General features: G+C 46.3%; 1 protein-coding gene and 1 long non-coding RNA gene across 2 annotated transcripts in view; one reads left to right on the forward strand and one right to left on the reverse strand.

Moving 5' to 3' along the window:
- The window catches only part of LOC105481620 (transmembrane channel like 2), a 106,424-nt gene extending 101,210 nt beyond the window's left edge, over positions 1 to 5,214 (forward strand). The window contains exons 18-19 of the mRNA XM_011741348.2: positions 852 to 969; positions 4,997 to 5,214. Of these exons, the coding sequence (XP_011739650.2) occupies positions 852 to 969; positions 4,997 to 5,214 (336 nt within the window). The remainder of the gene's footprint in view (positions 1 to 851; positions 970 to 4,996) is intronic.
- LOC139358489 (uncharacterized) overlaps positions 1 to 21,014 on the reverse strand; it is a 46,212-nt gene extending 25,198 nt beyond the window's left edge. Inside the window, exon 1 of the long non-coding RNA XR_011613479.1 lies at positions 20,914 to 21,014. This is a non-coding gene — a long non-coding RNA (uncharacterized lncRNA). The remainder of the gene's footprint in view (positions 1 to 20,913) is intronic.
- Between the last annotated feature and the right edge of the window lie 41 nt (positions 21,015 to 21,055).

Genomic DNA, 21,055 nt, shown 5'->3' on the forward strand with positions numbered 1-21,055 from the left:
TAGATGGAGTCTCGCTCTGTCACCAGGCTGGAGTGCAGTGGCACGATCTCAGCTCACTGCAACCTCCACCTCTCAGGTTCAAGTGATTCTCCTGCCTTGGCCTCCCAAATAGCTGGGACTACAGGCACATACCACCACACCCAGCTAATTTTTGTATTTTTAGTAGTGATGGGGTTTCAACATGTCGGCCAGGATGGTCTCCATATCTTGACCTCGTGATCCACCCGCCTCAGCCTCCCAAAGTGCTGGGATTACAGGCATGAGCCACCGTGCCAAGCCCCTTCTTCTGTTAATCTCGCTGGGCTCCTGCTCAGGTACAGAAAACCACTGAAATAGAGGATTGGAAGGGTTGCTGTCCTCAGGCCCCATGTTCCTTCAATAGCTGTGCGAATCTGAGAGCCTCAGGCTGCCCTCTCCAATCAGTTGTGAGGACCAGTAACAGGCAGTTTAAGGTAGTTACCAAGAACTGAAAACAGGCCAGGCATGGTGGCTCACACCTGTAATCTCAGCACTTTCTGAGGCCGAGGCCGGTGGATCACCTGAAGTCAGGAGTTGAAGACCAGCCGGGCCAACATGGTGAACCTGTTTCTACTAAAAATGCAAAAATTAGCCAGGTATGGTGGCACACACCTGTAATCCCAGTTACTTGAGAGGCTGAGGGCCGGAGAATCGCTTGAACCCAGAAGGCAAAGGTTGCAGTGACCCAAGTTCATGCCGCTGCACTCCAGCCTGGGCAACAGAGTGAGACTCTGTCTCAAAAAAAAAAAAAAAAAAAAAAATCACTCTCAGCACCTCTAAGCCTCAAATACCCATTTCCTGGGCCAGGACCAACAGTTCATTATTTTGTGCAGCTCCGTGAAGTTGAGAAGAGCCACAAATCTGTGAAAGGCAAAGCCACAGCCAGAGATTCAGGGGACACACCTAAAAACAGCTCCAAAAATGCCACCCAGCTCCAACTCACCAAGGAAGGTAAGCTCTTTGTCATGATGATTATGTTTTACAAGGCCACATGGAAAGGTGTAAAGAGCCTATGAAACAGTGTGAAATCAGACTGTTCTGGGATTGAAATCAGAATCCTAACAATTATTAGCTGATGAAGTTGGGCAGGTGAATATAGGGGTCAATCATAGCACCTGCCTCATGGGATGGTGAAGATGAGACGAAATCATGCATGTAAAGTGCCTACCAGAATTCCTGGCACAGAGAATGAGCCAGTGAATACCAGCTGGCAGTAGTGCCATCATACACCCCTTAATAACATTTGGATCAACCATGGAACACATATACAGCGGCCCCATAAGATTATAATGGAGCTGAAAAATTCCTATTGCCAAGTGATGTAACTGTCAACATTGTAGCAAAACACATTACTCATGTCTTTGGTTTTTTTTTTTTTTGAGGCGGAGTCTCGCTCTGTGGCCCAGGCTGGAGTGCAGTGGCCGGATCTCAGCTCACTACAAGCTCCGCCTCCCGGGTTTACGCCATTCTCCTACCTCAGCCTCCCCAGTAGCTGGGACTACAGGCACCGCGCCCGGCCTCATGTCTTTGTTGTGAGCTGTTGTAAACAAGCCTACTGAACTGCCAGTTACATAAAAGTCTAGGCCAGGCCCGGTGGCTCAAGCCTGTAATTCCAGCACTTTGGGAGGCTGAGGTGGGCGGATTACGAGGTCAGGAAATCAAGACCACCCTGGCTGACACAGTGAAACCCCGTCTCTACTAAAAATACAAAAAATTAGCCGGGCGTGGTGGCGGGCGCCTGTAGTCCCAGCTGCTCGGGAGGCTGAGGCAGGAGAATGGCGTGAACCCGGGAGGCAAAGCTTGCAGTGAGCTAAGATTGCGCCACTGCACTCCAGCCTGGGCGACAGAGCAAGACTGCATCTTAAAAAAACAAAAAACAAAACAAAACAAAACAAAAAAAAAGGCCGGGCGCGGTGGCTCAAGCCTGTAATCCCAGCACTTTGGGAGGCCGAGACGGGTGGATCACGAGGTCAGGAGATCGAGACCATCCTGGCTAACACAGTGAAACCCCGTCTCTACTAAAAAATACAAAAAACTAGCCGGGCGAGGTGGCGGGTGCCTGTAGTCCCAGCTACTCGGGAGGCTGAGGCAGGAGAATGGCGTAAACCCGGGAGGCGGAGCTTGCAGTGAGCTGAGATGTGGCCACTGCACTCCAGCCTGGGGGACAGAGCAAGACTCCGTCTCAAAAAAAAAAAAAAAAAAAGTCTAGCACATACAATTATATACGGTACAGAATACTTGATAATTGTGTTACTGGCTTATGTGTTTACTATACTATACTTTAGAGTAGATTCCTTCTACTTATATAAAAAATAGTTAACTATAAAACAGCCTCATGCAGGTCCTTCAGGAGGCATTCCAGAAGAAGGCATTGTTATCACAGGAGATGACAGCTCCATGTGTGTTATTGCCCTTGAAGACCTTCCAGTGGGACAAGATATGGAGGTGGAAGACAGTGATATTGATGATCCCAACCCTTTGTAGACCTAGGCTAATGTGTGTGTTGTATATTAGTTTTTAACAAGAAAAATTTAAAACATAAAAAGAAAAAAAATTCTTAGTTTAAAATCAGAAAAAGCTTATCAAATAAGGATATAAAGAAAAACATTTTTGTACAGGTGGTCACTGTATTTGTGTTTTAAGCCAACTGTTATTATAAAAGAGACAAAATGTTTTTTAAAATTTAAAAGTTTATAAAATAGAAAAGTTACAATAAGCTAAGGTTTATTATTGAAGAAAGAAAACTTTTTTTTTTATTTTGAGATGGAGTCTCGCTCTGTCACCCAGGCTGGAATGCAGTGGTGTGATCTCGGCTCACCGCCGCCTCCACCTCCAGGGCTCAAGTGATTCTCCTGCCTCAGCCTCCTGAGTAGCTGGGATTACAGGTGCCCACCACCATGCCTGGCTAATATTTTGTATTTTTAGTAGAGACAGGGTTTCACCATGTCAGCCAGGCTGGTCTTGAACTTCTGACCTCATGATCCACCCGCCTCAGGCCTCCCAAAGTGCTGGGATTACAGGCCTGAGCCACCGTGCCTGGTCTAGAAAAAATGTTTGTAAATTGAGTGTAATCTAAGTGTACAGTGTTTATAAAGTCTGCAGCAGTGACAGTGGTGTCCTGAGCTTTCACATTCACTCATCACTCACTCACTGACTCACCTGGAGCAACTTCCAGTCCTGCAAGCTCCATTCATGGTCAGTGCCCTAGACAGGTTTACCATTTGTCATATTTCACATACTCTACCCTTTCTATGTTTACATACACATATATTTACCATTATGTTCCAACTGTCTAAAGTATTCGGTACAGTAGGTGTTGGGCAGGTTTACAGTCTAGGAGCAATAGGCTAAACCATATAGCCTATGTGTACAACAGGCCATGCCATCTAGGTTTGGGTAAGTACATTCTATGATGGTCACACAACAAAATCACCTAATGATGCATTTCTCAGAATGTATCTGCATCTTTAAGCAATGTGTGCTATAGTTTATATTCTCTGAAAAGAGAAGCACTGGAATATCTAGAATAATAGAGTGAGAAAAGTCCACATAAAAAGTTCCCAAGAAAGTATCTTGGGGCTATTGCTTCTCGGCCTTTTGGCTAAGGTCAAGTGAAAATATCCTGGGGCTTCAAAGTGGAGTGATCATAGACCATCTCAAATTAGGAGTGAGGACAGTTCAAGTTGAAACAGACCATCTCTGAGGTGATCCCATTTTCCAAAGATCATCTCTGTTTTAAAATTAAACAGTATATGCATGCAGACACTTTAGCCTTGGATGTAAGAAGTGAATGAGATGCATAAGGAATGACTGACAGTTTAGGAATCTGAACTTTATTTTTTTGAAACAGTCTCACTCTGTTGCCCAGGCTGGAGTGCAGTGGCGCAATCTCTGATCACTGCAATCTCTGCCTCCCAGGTTCAAGCGATTCTCCTGCTCAGCCTTCTGAGTGGTTGGGATTACAGGCACCTGCCACCATGCCTGGTTAATTTTTGTATTTTTAGCAGAGATGGGATTTCACCATGTTGACCAGGCTAATCTCAAACTCCTGACCTCAAATGATCAGCCTCAAGTGATCCACCTCAAATGGCCTCCCAAAGTGCTGGGATTACAGGCATGAGCCACTGCACCCGGCCTGACCCTTTTTTTTATACAAGCATTCCAATTTCTTAGTAACTGGCATTTTATTTATTTATTTATTATTACTAAGTATTAGCTATAATAAAATGATACTAGCTGCTGCAACAAAGAGACCCAAAATGGCTAGTGGCTCAGACACCATAAAAGTTCACTTCTCACTCAACACAAAGTTCAAACTGGGTGTTTTCACCTGACAGCCACAAGTGCTGATATGGGGACCCTGGCTCCTTCCATCTTGTGGCTCTGCCTGCATCAAGCTAGTGCAAGGGGAAGAGCTTAGGGGACACACCTGGATGTGGTCCCATCAAAGCCTGGAACTCCAGCATAGGCCACACTCATCCACAAGGGAACCAGAGCCCATTTCTGTGTCCCAGAACAAGAGGGACTGGGTTTAGTAGAGAGCAGTCATTGTCCCTAACTTGGAGATAGAGGAGGGGAAGGAAACAAGTTAATGAAGGATTGGAAAGTAGATTTGATTCCAAACAATTCCCACAGCCCCGTCCCTTCCATCATCACATTTGACCCTGGCAGTCACCCTGCAAAGCTGCTGTTATTCTTGTCTCAATTTTATACTCTAGAAAACCCGGGATCAGAGAGTCTAGCCTAAGGCCAGGGTTCAAAATCAAGTTCTCTAGCCAGCAGACCATACTCCTCCAACAGATGTGTTTATGCAAAAGCCAGGCCAAGGTGACCCCGAGACAGCTGAGCACAATCTGACAGCTCTCACATCACCAAATGGACTAAAACCTACACACACCGCAGGGCGGCTCCAGAGAGCTCCAATTCAACCTGTACAAAATCTCCCACTTCCTCTTTCTTGTCTTGGTTCATTTTCCAGAGACCACGCCTCCCTCTGCCAGCCAAAGCCAGGCCACGGACAAGAAGGCTCAGGGTCCTGGAACCTCCAATTCTGCCAGCTGGACCGCGCTGCCTGCCTCTGGACACCTTCCTATATCTCGGCCCCCTGGAGTCAAACCAGATTCTGGCCACGCCCCATCTCAGACTCATCTGTGGAGGTCAGCCTCTGGGAAGAGTGCTCAGAGACCTCCGCACTGATGGATGGGACTCCAGGGAGCCTCCATCCTGGGGCTGATCCTCAAGTTCCCCAGTTTCACATATACCAAATTGAGGTTCTCTCCCCTCTTTCCTCTCAGATACATGCTCTCTCTCCTCTCTTGGAATGTGTGAACTTTGATTCCTTCAGGCCCTTGTCAGCTACCAGAGGAGGAAGACAGTGGCTTCACCTGTCTTTTAGGGAACCTGGAGGCATCTCTGCACTAACTGCCCTCACCAATATCTTGGTCCAGACAGCTCTGAACCCCACACTCGCAGTAGTTGACATCGCCTCCAGATTTTGGGAGTTGGGGAAGGGCCACGACCACCCTCGTAGACTTTTTCCATGGGACACAGTTTAGGACACGGGTTTCTGCCAGCTTCCCTAGCTGGGAGGGGGATGCGGAAGGGCCTACATTTCTCAATCCAGAGGAAGTGAGCTGGTTTAAATGGAAGGTCCAGGCCAGGCACAGTGGCTCAAACCTGTAGCCCCAGCACTTTGAGAGGCCGAGGTGGGTGGATCGCTTGAGCCCAGGAGTTCAAGACCAGCCTGGGCAACGTGGCAAAACCCCATCTCTACAAAAAAATTAGCCAGGCATGGTGGTACGCACCTGTCATCCCAGTTACTTAGGAAGCTGAGGCAGAAGGATCACTTGAGCCCAGGAGGCAGAGGTTGCAGTTAGCTAAGATCATGTCACTACACTCCAGTCTGGGCAACAGTGTGAGACCCTGTCTTAACAACAACAACAACAACAACAACAAGTCTGGCCAGGAGTAGTGGCTCACACCTGTAATCCAAACACTTTAAGAGGCTGAAGTGGGAGGCCAGGGGTTTAAGACGAGCCTGAGCACCATAGCAAGACCCTTGTCTCTACAAATAAATAAATAAATGAAAGTGAATGAAAATAAAGGTAAATGGACCAAAGACCAGTCATGGTGAGTGGGATTGGTGGGAAGACTGGTGATACCCCAGTACCCAGCCCAAGCGAAGCTCACACCATGGAGCACAAAACCTGGAGTGCAGCCTCCTAACAGTGAATCACAGGAGCAAGTGAGCTGCCCAGTGCCTCTTATCTTGGAAGGAAACCTGCCTTACCCAGGGCAGAAAAATCTCTTTTATGCACCAAATTCTAAAAGGAATTTGATAACCTGATTATTGTACAAGGGACCTCGAAGATGGTTTCTTTGAAGAGTTTTGCAAAAGGTACAATGCAGAGCATCGTCTCTGGGGATTCTATGTTCACTTAGTGTCATATCATGGTTCTATGCAGAATATTTCTTAGGGGGAAGAAGCCGGGGGCCAGACCATTAAGGCCTTGATGGCAAGGGCAGAGCCTTGATAGGGTGGGAGTCGCAGTCCAGGACTCTGCAACAGCCCAGCTATCTTGCGGACAGCTCCTTCCTTTCCTCCACTCCGTGCTCCCAGACCCAGGTGAGCAGTGTGGCCTCAGGATCAAGGGACCCTCTCACCCACGTCTCTGAGTGTTCTAAAGAGAGTCTGCCACCTTAACCTCATCAGCTGTTACAGCCACCACCCAACCAGGTCCCCAGGGGTTCTCAGGAGAATCCTCCAGACCCAGAAAGTCAGGTAAAGCCCTGGTAGAGAGATGAAGATTTTTACAGCAATTCCATAAGCTGTATAATTAAAATAATTTCTAACTTCCCTCCCAAATCCTTTCCCTTCTCAATCCAGCACCAAAACTTCACATATACGAACTGCAATGGAATAATAAGGACACGTGACCAGGAGAAACAGGATAAATTATTTCACACCAATCTATCTCCTGGCAAGGCTAACGAAGATGTTGCAATGCCTGATTTCCATGGAACCCAGGTCCAACTCCTAAATCCAAAACTGCCTGTGTGTCATATGCCTTCCCCCAAGCTAACCTACCTGAGGCCTCAATACAGGGATCCTGGCACTGTAACCCAACCAATCAGGACCAGAAGGCCCCAAGATGGCCACCACACCAACACCTGGCCTTCTGCATCAGAATGCCAGGCCCTGAGGAAGGGAACACTCTGCCTGCCTGAGCCATTGGCCCCCTAGTGATTACTGTCAGGCCTCCACTGGTTACTAATACACATAAATACCCACCACAAACACAAACAAACCATCCTGATCTGAGGAAGTGTAATTTTATGTGACGGAATGTATGTGTTATCTAACGCTGCATAACAAATTATTCCCAAAACATAACAGCCTAAAACAATAAACAATTATGTATTATTGTACGTGGTTTCTGTTCTGTGGGTTATAAATTTGGGAGTGGCTTAACTAGGCAGATGTGGTTCTGGATATTTCAGTCAAATTCTCAGCTAGGGCTACAATTATTGGAAGGTCTAACTGGGACTGAAAGATCTGCTCTCAACATGGCTTACACATGACTATTGGTAGGAGGCTTTTGTTCCTTGCTGGCTATTGACAGGCGACCGTGGTTACTCTCCATGTGGGCCTCTCCATAGAGCTGCTTGGGTGTCCTCACAACATGGCTGCTGGTTTCCCCCAGAGCAAGTGATCGGAGCGGGAGAGCAAGGAGGAAGCCCAATGCCTCTTATGACCTAGTCTCGGAAGTCACACTATCAATTCCATCACTTTTACTCATTAGAACTGAGTCACTAAGTCTAGCTCACACTGGAAGGGAAGGGAATTAGGCTTCACTTCTTGAAGGGAGGGTTATCAAAGAATTTGTGGACATACTTTAACAGAAAAGTTTCTAATTCAAATAATTACAAGACCTCTATCAAGAAAACTCTGGCCAGGTGTAGTGGTTCATGCTTGTAATCCCAGCACTTTGGGAGGCCGAGGTGGGTGGATCACTTGAGGTCAGAAGTTTGAGACCAGCCTGGCCAACATGGTGAAACTCTGTCTCTACCAAAAATTCAAAAATCAGCTGGGTGTGGTGGTGCGCGCCTATAGTCCCAGCTACTCGGGAAGCTAAGGCAGGAGAATCACTTGAACCCGGGAGGCAGAGGTTGCAGTGAGCTGAGATCATGCCACTGCACTCCAGCCTGGCAACACAGCGAGACTCCATCTCAAAAAAAAAAAAAAAAAAAGAAAAAAGACTTTCAGAATTACAAAACTACACCCATTTTTGTCTTCTTTTTTACTTTTTTTTAATCCTTCAGTGGAAATTTTAATTAAAAGTGGCATTAGGCCAGGCCCAGTGGCTCACGCCTGTAATCCCAACACTTTGGGACGCTGCGGAGGGCAGACACCTGAGGTAAGGAGTTCAAGACCAGCCTGACCAACATGGAGAAACCCTGTCTCTACTAAAAATACAAAATTAACTGTGCATGGTGGCTCATGCCTGTAATCCCAGCTACTCGGGAGGCTGAGGCAGGAGAATCGCTTGCATCCGGGAGGCAGAGGTTGCGGTGAGCCAAGATCGTGCCATTGCACTCCAGCCTAGGCAACAAGAGCAAAACCCCATCTCAAAAAAAAAAAAAAAAGTGGCATTAGGTTGATAGTGCCTCCAAAACGGGAAGAAAAAGGCAAATAAACAAAAATAGCACAACAAATATAAAGCACGTAAGATGAAAGAAATAAACCAAACTATATCAGGAATCAAAATAAATGCAAATAGACTAAACTTCTAGATAGAAGGCAAAGAGTATCTGATGGAGATTTTTAAATCCTATATGCTGTTTTCAAGAGATGCCTTTAAAACTGAGGATAGGGGACAGGCATGGTGGCTCATGCCTGTAACCCCAGCATTTTGGAGGCTGAGGCAGGTGGATCGCTTGAACCCAGGAGTTTGAGACCAGCCTGGGCAACACGGTGATACCCCATTTCTACAAAAAATACAAAAATTAGCCAGTGCACACCTGTAGTCCCAACTACTCAGAAGGCTGCGACGGGAAGGATCGCTTGAGCCCAGGAGGCAGAGGTTGCAGTGAGCCAAGACACCACCACTGCACTGCAGCCTGGGTGACAGAGTGAGGGACCTTGTCTCAAAACCAAAAATAAACAAAACTAAGATAGGAACTGTATCCTTTTTGATTCCTAGGGAATAAAAACTGAAGTATAATTTTCAATGGCAAAATCACCAGGTGTGATTTTGTACCATCAAATCTTCTAAGCAAGTTTGTTTTTAGAGTGTGAGGATTGCTATTAAAGACAACTGTCTGCAGTGTTGTGCCAGATACTTTATCTTTCAATGTAGTAGTAGTTCGAAAAACACGTAGAAAGGCCCAAGGTCATAGTTGGGGTAGATGAGGTACATAGAGGATACAGAAAACTCTTATCACTGAACTGTGTCTGTCATATAAAACCAAACTCCAAATCTGTCTGTGACGATTCAACAAGTTGATGGAGGTAAGACTGTAAGGTACCAAGCATTATGCTAAGTACTCAATAAATAACAGCTATCATCACAGGCATGGATAAAATCTAACATCCTCAGGCTCAGGGGATAAACACAACAGCACCCTGTGCCCTATAATCCTAATCAACGGCCAGGCTGCAGAAGCTGCCACGTCATCATTGCCAAAAAAGACAAGGAATGCTGGGCTAAACCACCTTCCCAAGGTGCCTTCCCTTCTTCTGTGTCTTTATAAAGAAATGTTGCGTATACATGTAACTCACTGCCAAAGAATGTTGCAGGGTTTCTTTCCACTTTTGAGAAAAGAGCCCAGGAATTGCTAGAAAGCCTTTTAAATTTTATATGAACATTTTCTCACTCACAAAATGAGTATAAAGTGCCACCCTCTTGTGGTAGTTTCATGCAATTTCCTTTCCCAAAGCTCTCCCAAGGCACTGAATTAATTAATTAATTTGTTTATTTATTTATTTATTTTTGAGATGGAATCTCGCTGTCGCCTAGGTTGGAGTACAATGGAGTGATCTTGGCTCACTGCAGCCTCCAACTCCCAGGTTCAAGCGATTCTCCTGCCTCAGCCTCCCAAGTAGCTGGGATTACAGGCACCCACCACCACGCCTGGCTAATTTTTGTATTTTTAGTAGAGATGGGGTGTCACCATGTTGGCTAGGCTGGTCTTGAACTCCTGACCTCAAGTGATCCACCCACCTCGGCCTCCCAAAGTGCTGGGATTACAGGCGTGAGCCACCATGCATGGCCTGGCACTGAAATTTAAATAGCACATTCTACTTCCATAGGTCCCCATCAGTGTCGCCAGAGTAAAAACCCTGGGCTAATGTACACCAACATGACATAGTTAGCCATAGGCTGATCTAAATGAAAAAGGTCAGATGATATACTGTATGGTTCTTCCCAATGGGCGAATAGTCTTATGGACAGAGAAAAAGAAATAGGCCCCATGTGCCACCTGGCTTTAAGGTGGAACCTGGAGCACATCTGGGAAACTCACGGCTCCCACTCAGCCCTGCTGTCCCCGCAGTACATTTGCTCAGTGAGAGCCCTGTGGGCAATTTGTCCTGCACATCCCCTCCAAATGAATCTCCAAACACTGCTTAATGGAAAAGCAAGAGTCTTATCAGACCCAAACCACTCATCCTGACTTTCATTCAAGGTTTCTTACATTCTAGATCCTTCAGTCTTTTGTCCAACTACTGACCAGGTTGCATTTTACACCTCTAGCAGGTTCTTCTCTTGTTTCTGGCTTTTACTGCCACTATCTTTCCATCCTCCATCTCTAAATGACCTACATACTCTTCTATGAATACCTAAATCCCTTCTTGCTATGAAGTCTACCTCAGGAACACCGGGCCAAATTGTCTTCCGGTCAGCTTGCATACAACTGCATCTTAGCACCTGATTATATTCAGTCTCCCAGGATTGCAAAGTCTCTGAAGTCAGAGGTCACAGGTTAGTACAGGTTGAGTATCCCTTATCCAAAATGCTTGGAACCAGAAGTGTTTTGGATTTCGAATTCTTTTTTCAGATTTTAGGATATTTGCATAATACTTACCAGTTTGAGCATCCCTAATTCAAAAATCCAAAATCTACAACATATAAGGAACTCAAACAACTCTTTAAGGAAAAAAACATAATAATCCAATTAAAAAATAGGCAAAAGATCTGAATACACATTTCTCAAAATAAGATATACAGGCCGGGCGTGGTGGCTCATGCCTGTAATCCTATCACTTTAGGAGGCCAAGGCAGGCAGATCACCTGAGGTCAGGAGTTTGAGACCAGGCTGGCCAACATGGTGAACCCCATCTCTACTAAAAATACAAAAATCAGCCAGGAGCGGTGGCTCACAGCTGTAATCCCAGCACTTTGAGAGGCTGAGGTGGGCAGATCACGAGGTCAGGAGTTTGAGACTAGCCTGGCCAACACAGTGAAACCCTGTCTCTACTAAAAATACAAAAATTAGCTGGTGTGGTGCCGGTGCCTGTAATCCCAGCTACTCGGGAGGCTGAACCCGGGAGGTGGAGGCTGCAGTGAGCCAAGATGGCGCCACTGCACTCCAGCCTGGGTGACAGACCAAGACTCTGTCTCAGAAAAAAAATAAATAAATACAAAAATTAGCTGGGCCTGATGGCACACGCCTGTAGTCCCAGTTACTCGGGAGGCTGAGACAGGAGAATCGCTTGAACCCGGGAGGCGGGAGTTCAGTGAGCCAAGATGGCACCACTGCACTCCAGCCTGGGCAACAGAGGGAGACTCCATTTAAAAAAAAAAAAAGAAAAAGACATACAAATGGCACAGGTGTATGAAAAGGTGTTCAACATCATTGATCATCAGAGAAATGCAAATCAAAACGACAATGAGATATCAGCCTACCCCAGCTAAAACGGCTTTTATCCAAAAGACAGGCACTAACAAATGCTGGCAAGGATGTGGAGAAAAGGGAACGCTCACATACTGCTGACAAGAATGTAAATTAGTACAAACAGTGTGGAGAACAGTTTGGAGGTTCCTCAAAAACTAAAAATAGGACCACCATATGATCCAAGAATCCCGCTACTGGGTATTTACCCAAAAGAAAGGAAATCAGCATATCAAAAAGATATCTGCACTCCCATGTTTATTGCAGCTCTGTTCACGATAGCCAAGATTTGGAAGCAACCTAAGTGTCCATCAACAGAATCAATCAATAAAGAAAACGTGGTATGTATACAAAATGGAGTACTATTCAGCCATAAAAAATAAGATCCTGGCCGGGTGCAGTGGCTCATGCCTGTAATCCCAATACTTTGAGAGGCCAAGGCAGGAGGATCACCTGAGGTCAGGAGTTCGAGACCAGCCTGGCCAACACGGTAAAACCCCGTCTCTACTAATAATACAAAAATTAGCTGGGCATGGTGGCACACACCTGTAATCCCAGCTACTCTGGAGGCTGAGGCAGGAGAATCACATGAACCCAGGAGGTGGAGGTTGCAGTGAGCTGAGATCACACCATTGTACTCCAGCCTGGGTGACAAGAGCGAAACACCATCTCAAAAAAAAAAAAAAAAAAAAAATCCTGTTGGCCAGGCGTGGTGGCTCACACCTGTAATCCCAGCACATGAAGAGGCTGAGGCGGGGGGATCACGAGGTCAGGAGTTCGAGACCAGCCTGGCCAATATGGTGAAATCCTGTCTCTACTGAAAAGACAAAAATTAGCCAGGTGTGGTGGTGCCCACCTGTAGTCCCAGCTACCCAGGAGGTTGAGGCAGAAGAATCACTTGAACCCGGGAGGTGGAGGCTGCAGTGAGCTGAGATCGCGCCACTGCACTCCAGCCTGGGCAACAGAGTGAGACTCCATCTCAAAAAATAAAAATAAAGAAATAAGATCCTGCCGTTTGCAAAGACAAGGATGGAACTGGAGGTCATTAAGTGAAATAAGCCAGGCGCAGAAAGACACACTTCACATGTTCTTACTTATTTATGGGAGCTAAAATTAAAACAATTGAACTGATGGAGATAGAGAGTGGAATGATGGTTATCAAAGGCTAGGAAGGGTAGTGCAGTGGGGAAAGTGGGGATACTCAATAGGTCCAAAAATATAGTTAGATGAATAAGATCTAGAGAGCACAATAGGGTGACTACAGTCAACAATAATTTAATTGTACAATTTAAAATAACAGAGTATAATTGAATTGTCTGTAACACAAAGGATAGATGCTTGAGGTCAGGAGTTTGAGACCAGGCTGGCCAACATGGTGAACCCCATCTCTACTAAAAATACAAAAATCAGCCAGGAGCAGTGGCTCACAGCTGTAATCCCAGCACTTTGAGAGGCTGAGGTGGGCAGATCACGAGGTCAGGAGTTTGAGACTAGCCTGGCCAACACAGTGAAACCCTGTCTCTACTAAAAATACAAAAATTAGCTGGTGTGGTGCCAGTGCCTATAATCCCAGCTACTCGGGAGATTGAGACATTTACCCTGATATGATTATTACAAATTGCAAGCTGGTATCAAAATATCTCATGTACTCCATAAATATATACACATACTATGTACCCACAAAAATTAAAAATAAGAAATTTTTAAAACATAAACCAGGAACGGTGGCTCACATCTGTAATCCCACTTTGGGAGACCAAGGCAGGAAAATCACTTGAACTCAACAGTTCAAGACCAGCCGGGACAACATGGCAAAACCCTGTGTCTACAAAAAAAATTAGCCAGGCATGGTGGTGCACGTCTGTAGTTTCAGCTACTCGGGAGGCTGAGGTGGGAGGATCGCTTGAGCCCAGGAGGTCAAGGCTGTAGTGAGCTGTGATCGCACCACTGCACTTCAGCCTGGATGACAGAGTGAGACCCTGTTTCAAAAAAATAAATAAAAAATAAAAGAAAATCCAAAATCTGAGAAGTTCCAATAAACATTTCCTTTGAGCATGTCAGCCCTCAGAAAGTTTCAGATTTTAGGGACGGGCACTGTGGCTCACACCTGTAATCCCAGCACTTTGGGAGGCCAAGGCGAGTGGATCACCTTAGGTCAGGAGTTTGAGACCAGCCTGACCAATATGGTGAAACCCCATCTCTACTAAAAATAAAAGATAAAAATTAGCCAGGCATGGTGGCGGGTGCCTGTAATCCCAGCTACTCTGGAGGCTGGGACAGGCGAATCGCTTGAACCTGGGAGGCAGAGCTTGCATGAGCCAAAATGGCACCACTGCACTCCAGCCTGGGCGACAGAGCACGAAAGACTCTGTGTCAAAAAAAAAAAAAAAGTTTCAGATTTTAGAGTATTTTGGATGTCAGATTTTCAGATTAGGGATACTCGACCGTATTACCATTGTTCTCTTTACTCTCCCAGATCTCCACCCTTGCGCCTTAAGCTCCTCCCTTGCTCCCTTAAGATCTCTGCTCAACTGTCCCCTCTTACTGAGGGCCTCTTTGAGACAGCACAACATTCCCTACACTGTGGACTCCGGATGCACTACACACTGATGTGACTTTCTGAAGCCACTAGAACATAAACTCCATAATGGCAGGAACTTGGCAGAACTTTTACTTCTGTACCTCATCATTTAAAGATACCTGGCTCACGCCTACAGTCCCAGCACTTTGGGGAGTCTGACATGGGAGGATTGCTCGAGCCCAGGAGTTAGTGGCTGTAGTGAGCTATCCTGGCTCCACTACACTCCAACCTGGGTGACAGAGTGAGACCCCAATTGCTCCATGTTGCATTCAAGATAAATTATTTGGCTCTCTCTTCCGGTTCACTAAACTGTCTTCGGCTGCGCCTAATTTGCTAATGAGTCATTTGCATTTCTTTTTAATTTAAGTGCGTTTCTCACGTCTACAAGTGCCATGTCTGTTTCTTCCTGTCTTCCTGCTCCCCTGACCGTGGCACAGATGAAGCTCCATGCCTCAAGAACCCGGACCAGCAATCTTTTTTAGTATTTTGGATTTTGTTAGTCTCTGTGTCTTTTTTTTTTTTTTAATTGAGATACAGCCTCTCTCTGTCGCCCAGGCTGGAGTGCAGTGGCGTGATCTCGGCTCACTGCAACCTCCACCTCCCGGGTTCAAGTTATTCTCCTGCCTCAGCCTCCTGAGTAGCTGGGATTACAGGCGTGCATCACCACACCTGGCTGATTTTTGTAGTTTTAGTAGAGACTGGGTTTCACCATGTTGGTCAGGCTGGTCTCGAGCTCCTGAGCTCGTGATCTGCCCACCTCAGTCTCCCAAAGTGCTGGGATTACAGGCGTAAGCCACTGCGCCCGGCTTTTTTTTTTTTTTTAAACAACCCTTTAAAATGTAAAAATCGTTTTTTGCTAATTAGCACTACCAAACAAGCCACAGGCCAGATTTGGCCCATGGCTGATAGTTTGCCGGCCCCTGCTATAGAGGTCCCACACTTGACTGGGCACAGTGGCTCATGCCTGTAATCCCAACACTTTGGGAGGCCACGGCGGGTAGATCACTTGAGGTCAGGAGTTTGAGACCAGCCTGGCCAACATAGTGAAACCCCGTCTCTACTAAAAATACGAAAATTAGCCCGGTGGCTCGTGCCTATAATCACAGCACTTTGGGAGGCCAAGGCAGGTGGATCACCTGAGATTGGGAGTTCGAGACCAGCCTGACCAACATAGAGAAAACTCGTCTCTACTAAAAACACAAAATTAGCCGCGCATGGTGGTGCAAGACTGTAATCCCAGCTACTTGGGAGGCTGCGGCAGAAGAATCGCTTGAGCCTGGGAGGCGGAGGTTGCAGTGAGCCAAGACTGCACCATTGCACTCCAGCCTGGACAACAAGAGGAAAACTCCATCTCAAAAAAAAAAAAAAAAATTAGCTGGGGGTGTTAGCACACACCTGTAATTCCAGCTACTTGGGAGGCTGAGGCAGAAGAATCACTTGAACTCAGAAGGTGGAAGTTGCAGTGAACCAATATCATGCCACTGCACTCCAGCCTGGGTGACTCAAAAATAAAATAAAATAACAGCAAAATAAAAATTTTTAAAAATAGAGGTCTGGTCAGGCACGGTGGCTCACGCGTGTAATCCCAGCACTTTGGGAGGCCAAGGTGGGCAGATCACCTGAGGTCAGGAGTTTGAAACCAGCCTGGCCAATATGGCAAAACCCCGTCTCTACTAAAAATACAAAAATTAGCCAGGCGCAGTGGTAGAAGCCTGTAATCCCAGCTACTCAGGAGGCTGAGGCAGGAGAATCACTTGAACCCAGGAGGTGGAGGTTGTAGTGAGCCAGGATGCTGCCATCGCACTGCAGCCTGGGTGACAGAGCAAGACTCTGTCTCAAAAAAAAAAAAAAGAAAAAAGAAAAAAAAATAAGAGGTCCCACACTCGACCCAATGTGGTGGTCAGTACAGCACAGGAAACCCAGCACAGCATTGGTGAGGCAAGAGCTAGGATCAAGTCCCCGCTCTTAATGAGTCTAGTCCCCATTATGCGGCAGGCAGGTAATCTCAAAGGTCATGCATGCCTCAGTGAGAGAATCCACGGATGCCAAACAGCATGAAACCACTAGAGACCTGCAGAGACTTTGAGCAACTGGCTGGGCAGCGTATCTCACAGGACAGAGTCACAGGCCTAAGGGGCCAGCCCAAAAGCAGCCAGGTTACAGCAGAGATTAATGGCTCCCAGGACATAGCACTAGAGCCTGAGCACAAAGACTTGAGACATCGTCCCCTTTTCCCTGAATCTAGGGCTATGAGAATGTGTTCATTATCACACGCGTTTGAACCAGAGCAACTCCATCTTAAATAGGGGCTGGGTAAAATGAGGCTGAGACCTACTGGGCTGTATTCCCAGACAGTTTAGGCATTCTAAGTCACAGGAAGAGACAGGAGGTCAGCACAAGATACAGATCATAAAGACCTTGCTGATAAAACACGTTTCAGTAAAGAAACCGGCCAAACCCACCAAAACCAAGATGGCGATGAGAGAGACCAGGTCGTCCTTACTGCTACACTCCTGTCAGCCCCATAAAAGTTTACAAACGCCATGGCAACGTCAGGAAGTTACCCTATCTGGTCTAAATAGGGGAGGCATGAATAATCCACCCCTTGTTTAGCATATCATCAAGAAATAACCATAAATATGGTCAACCAGCAGCCCTCGGGGCTGCTGTCTATGGAGTAGCCATTCTTTTATTCCTCTACTTTCTTAATAAACTTGCTTTCTCTTTATAGACTCACCCTGAATTCTTTCTTGCCTGAGATCCAAGAATACTCTCTTGGGGTCTGGATTGGGACACTTCGGCCACTTTGAAAAGAGCCAAAGAAAGACAACTCTTAACAAGACTGTTGTACTGATGATCGCAGAAAAGACTGAGATATCAAAAATTGGCAAATTTACACAATGAGAGAATTTTCCAGTTTCCAAGAACATTTAATCAGAGTGACAGAAGTGTCCATCTACTGCCACTGAAGTTGCAAAACAGAATTATGTAACTGTTTCACTGTGTGAAGCTGAACTGTGTTTGGAGATTATGTGTCTACCTCTGTCAGTTAATGGATGAAGTATTAGAAATGAATCAGGGTAAGCGGGAGTGTTAAAAAGAGATGGGGCCAGCATGGTGGCTCACGCCTGTAATTCCAGCACTTCAGGAGGCCGAGGCGGGTGGATCACAAGGTCAGGAGATCAAGACCATCCTGGCTAACATGGTGAAACCCCGTGTCTACTAAAAATACAAAAAAAATTAGCCAGGTGTGGTGGCGGGCACCTGTAGTCCCAGCTACTCGGGAAGCTGAGGCAGGAGAATGACATGAACCCAGGAGGCGGAGCTTGCAGTGAGCCGAGTTGCGCCACTGCACTCCAGCCTGGGGGACAGAGCAAGACTCCGTCTCAAAAAGAAAAAGAGATGTACAAGCCAGGCATGGTGGCTCACACCTATAACCCAGCATTTGGGGAGGCCGAGGAGGCAGATAGCTCAAGCCCAGGAGTTTGACATCAGCCTGGGCAACATGGCGAAATCCTCTCTCTACAAAAGTTAGTCTGGCATGGGGGTGTACGCCTGTAGTCCCAGCTACTTGGGAGGCTGAGGCAGGATGATCACTTGAGCCCAGGAAATCAAGGCTGCAATGAGCAAAGATCGTGCCACTGCATTCCAGCCTGGGCTACAGGATACCCTGTCCTAAAAAAATTTTTTAAATGAGGTTTTGGTAGCTTCTATGCAAGGTGATAATTGCAGAGAACTGAGACTCAACTGCAAACAGGTGATACATTTTGTTGTGCTATTTATTGATTAAAGGACAAAACAGCAAGATGAAAGCTCACTAATATTTTTTGAGCTCCCACTACATGCCAGGTACCACACCATTGTCACACCTGGCCCACCAGAGATCTTCAATAAATGTTTGTTACAGAGATGAACGAAACTGCAACCTTCATTCTGCAAAGGAAATGAAAGCTCAGGAAGATTCAGTGATTAAGATCACATTGTAAGTACTGGCAGAGCTGGGGCTTGAACCCAGGTGAGCTGATTCAAATTTACTGCTGCTTAACAAATCACCCCTACATTTAGTGGCTTCAAACCACAATGTACTACGTGTCACAATCAGGGTAGACAGGATGCAGATGGTTCTGCTGGTCTTGTTTGGGGTCTTACATGCCTGCACTCAGATGGTGACAGGGACTGGGACAACAGGATGGCTTCACCCACACGTCTATCTTGGCCATTTTTGGAAACTACCATAGGTGACACTTTGCGCCACTGTGAGCACCCACAAATAGCACCTGATTGGATATTCTACCTTAGAAAGATCATTCTGGCAGTAGAAAGTACCTTTAAGGGGAAACCAAAGGTTTTGTAAAAAGTCTACTTTGGTGATGAAGACCTGAGCCTAGACAGGAGCAGTGCACCCAGCAAACAGTCCAAGGGGAAGGCAAAGATGGTCTATTCCACCACAGGTTGCAGAGATGCCCACTGGATAACTGGATAACAGTGTCAAGGATAACAGGAGTCCTGTGTTATCGCACTGGAGTCAGATTACAAGTATGGGTGAAATATTTTATTGAAGGGATGGAGATGAGAAAACCGAAGGAATCCTTTTAGTATTCATACCACATCCCTATCTGATCACAAGCATTGGTTATCTCATCAGCAGAAGCACTTTTCTTCAGCCATCTCTTTAAGTCAGCAAACTACTTCATGGCAGCTCCTTTGTAACCAGAGGACCCAAATTTTTCCAGAGTACGACTGTTTACCTTTTGGCTCACTGATTGACCCTCAGGTTTTTTATATTCTGACTTAACACAAAAAAGTGTTTATATAGGTACATATATGTGTATATATGAAAAATATTTGTGTACATATTTCTATATACGTATGTAGAGCTGAGACAAAAGTTTTACAATGAACAGCACCTTACTCTATGCAACATACTTATTTCTACTCGCTTTAATCCTTTTTTTTTTTTTTTTTTTTTTAGGAGACAGAGCCTCGCTCTGTTGCCCAGGCTGGAGTTCAATGGCAGGATCCCAGCTCATTGCAACCTCCGCCTCCCGGGTTCAAGCGATTCTCCTTCCTCAGCCTCCCGAGTAGCTGGGATTACAGGCATGTGCCACCACGTCCCGCTAATTTTTTTATTTTTTGGTAGAGACGGGGTTTCACCATGTTGGCCAGGCTGGTCTCGAACTCCTGACTGCAAGTGATCCGCCTGCCTCGGCCTCCTGAAGTGCTGGATTATAGCCCACCCAATCCTACTTTTTAAAAATGCTGTCCATTAATGCATTCTGACTTCTTGCTTGAAAGCCCCTGGTTTAGTGAATAAGCACCTGTAATCCCAGGAAAATTCAGGATTAAGGACAGAAATAACGAAGTAAATTGAAGTCTTAGCATTAATATTTTCCATTACATTTTTGAATCGTCTAATTTTATGTATTGATGACGGTTAAAATAATTCAACATGCTAATGTATGGATTAATTTTGCAATTCCATTTTAAAATGTTAAATGGAATAACGATTCAGATTCGTTAAGTCGACATGTGTAACAGAATTCAACCACATCTGTAAACTATATTAAAATTATGTGAGTAAGATTTACCGGCCATATTTTTTAGGTTTGACATATTAGATTTGTGAGTGAACTATGTACTTGGATTTTGTCAAGTAACTCAATCGATTAACAAAATAACAATTAAATGTATAAATGTAGTTTATAGCTATACAGCATTTTTAAAAATCCCCTTCGAATGACTCTTTAAAATATATCATGGGATATGCTACTTAAGCATAACTAGCTTTTGGATTTATAACGTTAATATTAATTATTAAAGCAAAACTCATTTCTAAATAGTCGCCTGAGAGCCCAAAAGACGCCCTCGAGGACAGGGAAGGAGCTCCGATTCACTTGGCGCTCGCCGGTGCCCAGAATTCAGGGCCGCTCAAGCGGAGGAGCAACACGTGGCCAGCAAAAGAAGCTGGGTCCCGTGCAGCACAGCAACAAGAAACTGGCCTAGGAGGACGTTGGAGCGTCTTTCTTTCGCACGTCGCTGCCTGACACCGTCATTTTAAAAAATAATAAATAAAATTAGTAGTACGAAGAAAGCTGCGCAAGCCACGTTCCCAGCAGGGTCTGCGCCAAAGCGCGCAAGGAAACGCTCCCGTTCCGGGTGGGAGGAAAGGATGCACGGCCCACCCAGCGCCGGGGAGGCTTGTCCCCGAGTAGGGGAGGGGAACGGATGGGTCCCGGGGACTTGGGGCGCAGGGTCTGGGGCCCGAGGCCACGGGCGCAGCGGGCAGCCGGCTAGGCAGCGGTCTCTGGGATGGACGCCGTGCCCTACGCGGAGCCTCCCACCCCGACTTCACCCATCTCTGCTGCCCGCAACTTATATGACAAGAACATCTGGAACTGGACTATTATACCGAAAGGGCCTACCCCTGTCTTTTCGCCGCCAGCAAGGCCTGACTCCGGGCCGCGCGTCCCCGGCAACCGCGCCCGCCCACGCAGCTGCAGAGGCCAGAGAAGGCCTGCTCGCCCGCGCTCGGCACCACCCAGCCCGCGCTCCGGGCGATACCAC

This window comes from Macaca nemestrina, chromosome 15 (assembly GCF_043159975.1).
Source record: "Macaca nemestrina isolate mMacNem1 chromosome 15, mMacNem.hap1, whole genome shotgun sequence".
In the NCBI taxonomy this organism is placed as follows: Eukaryota; Metazoa; Chordata; class Mammalia; order Primates; family Cercopithecidae; genus Macaca; species Macaca nemestrina.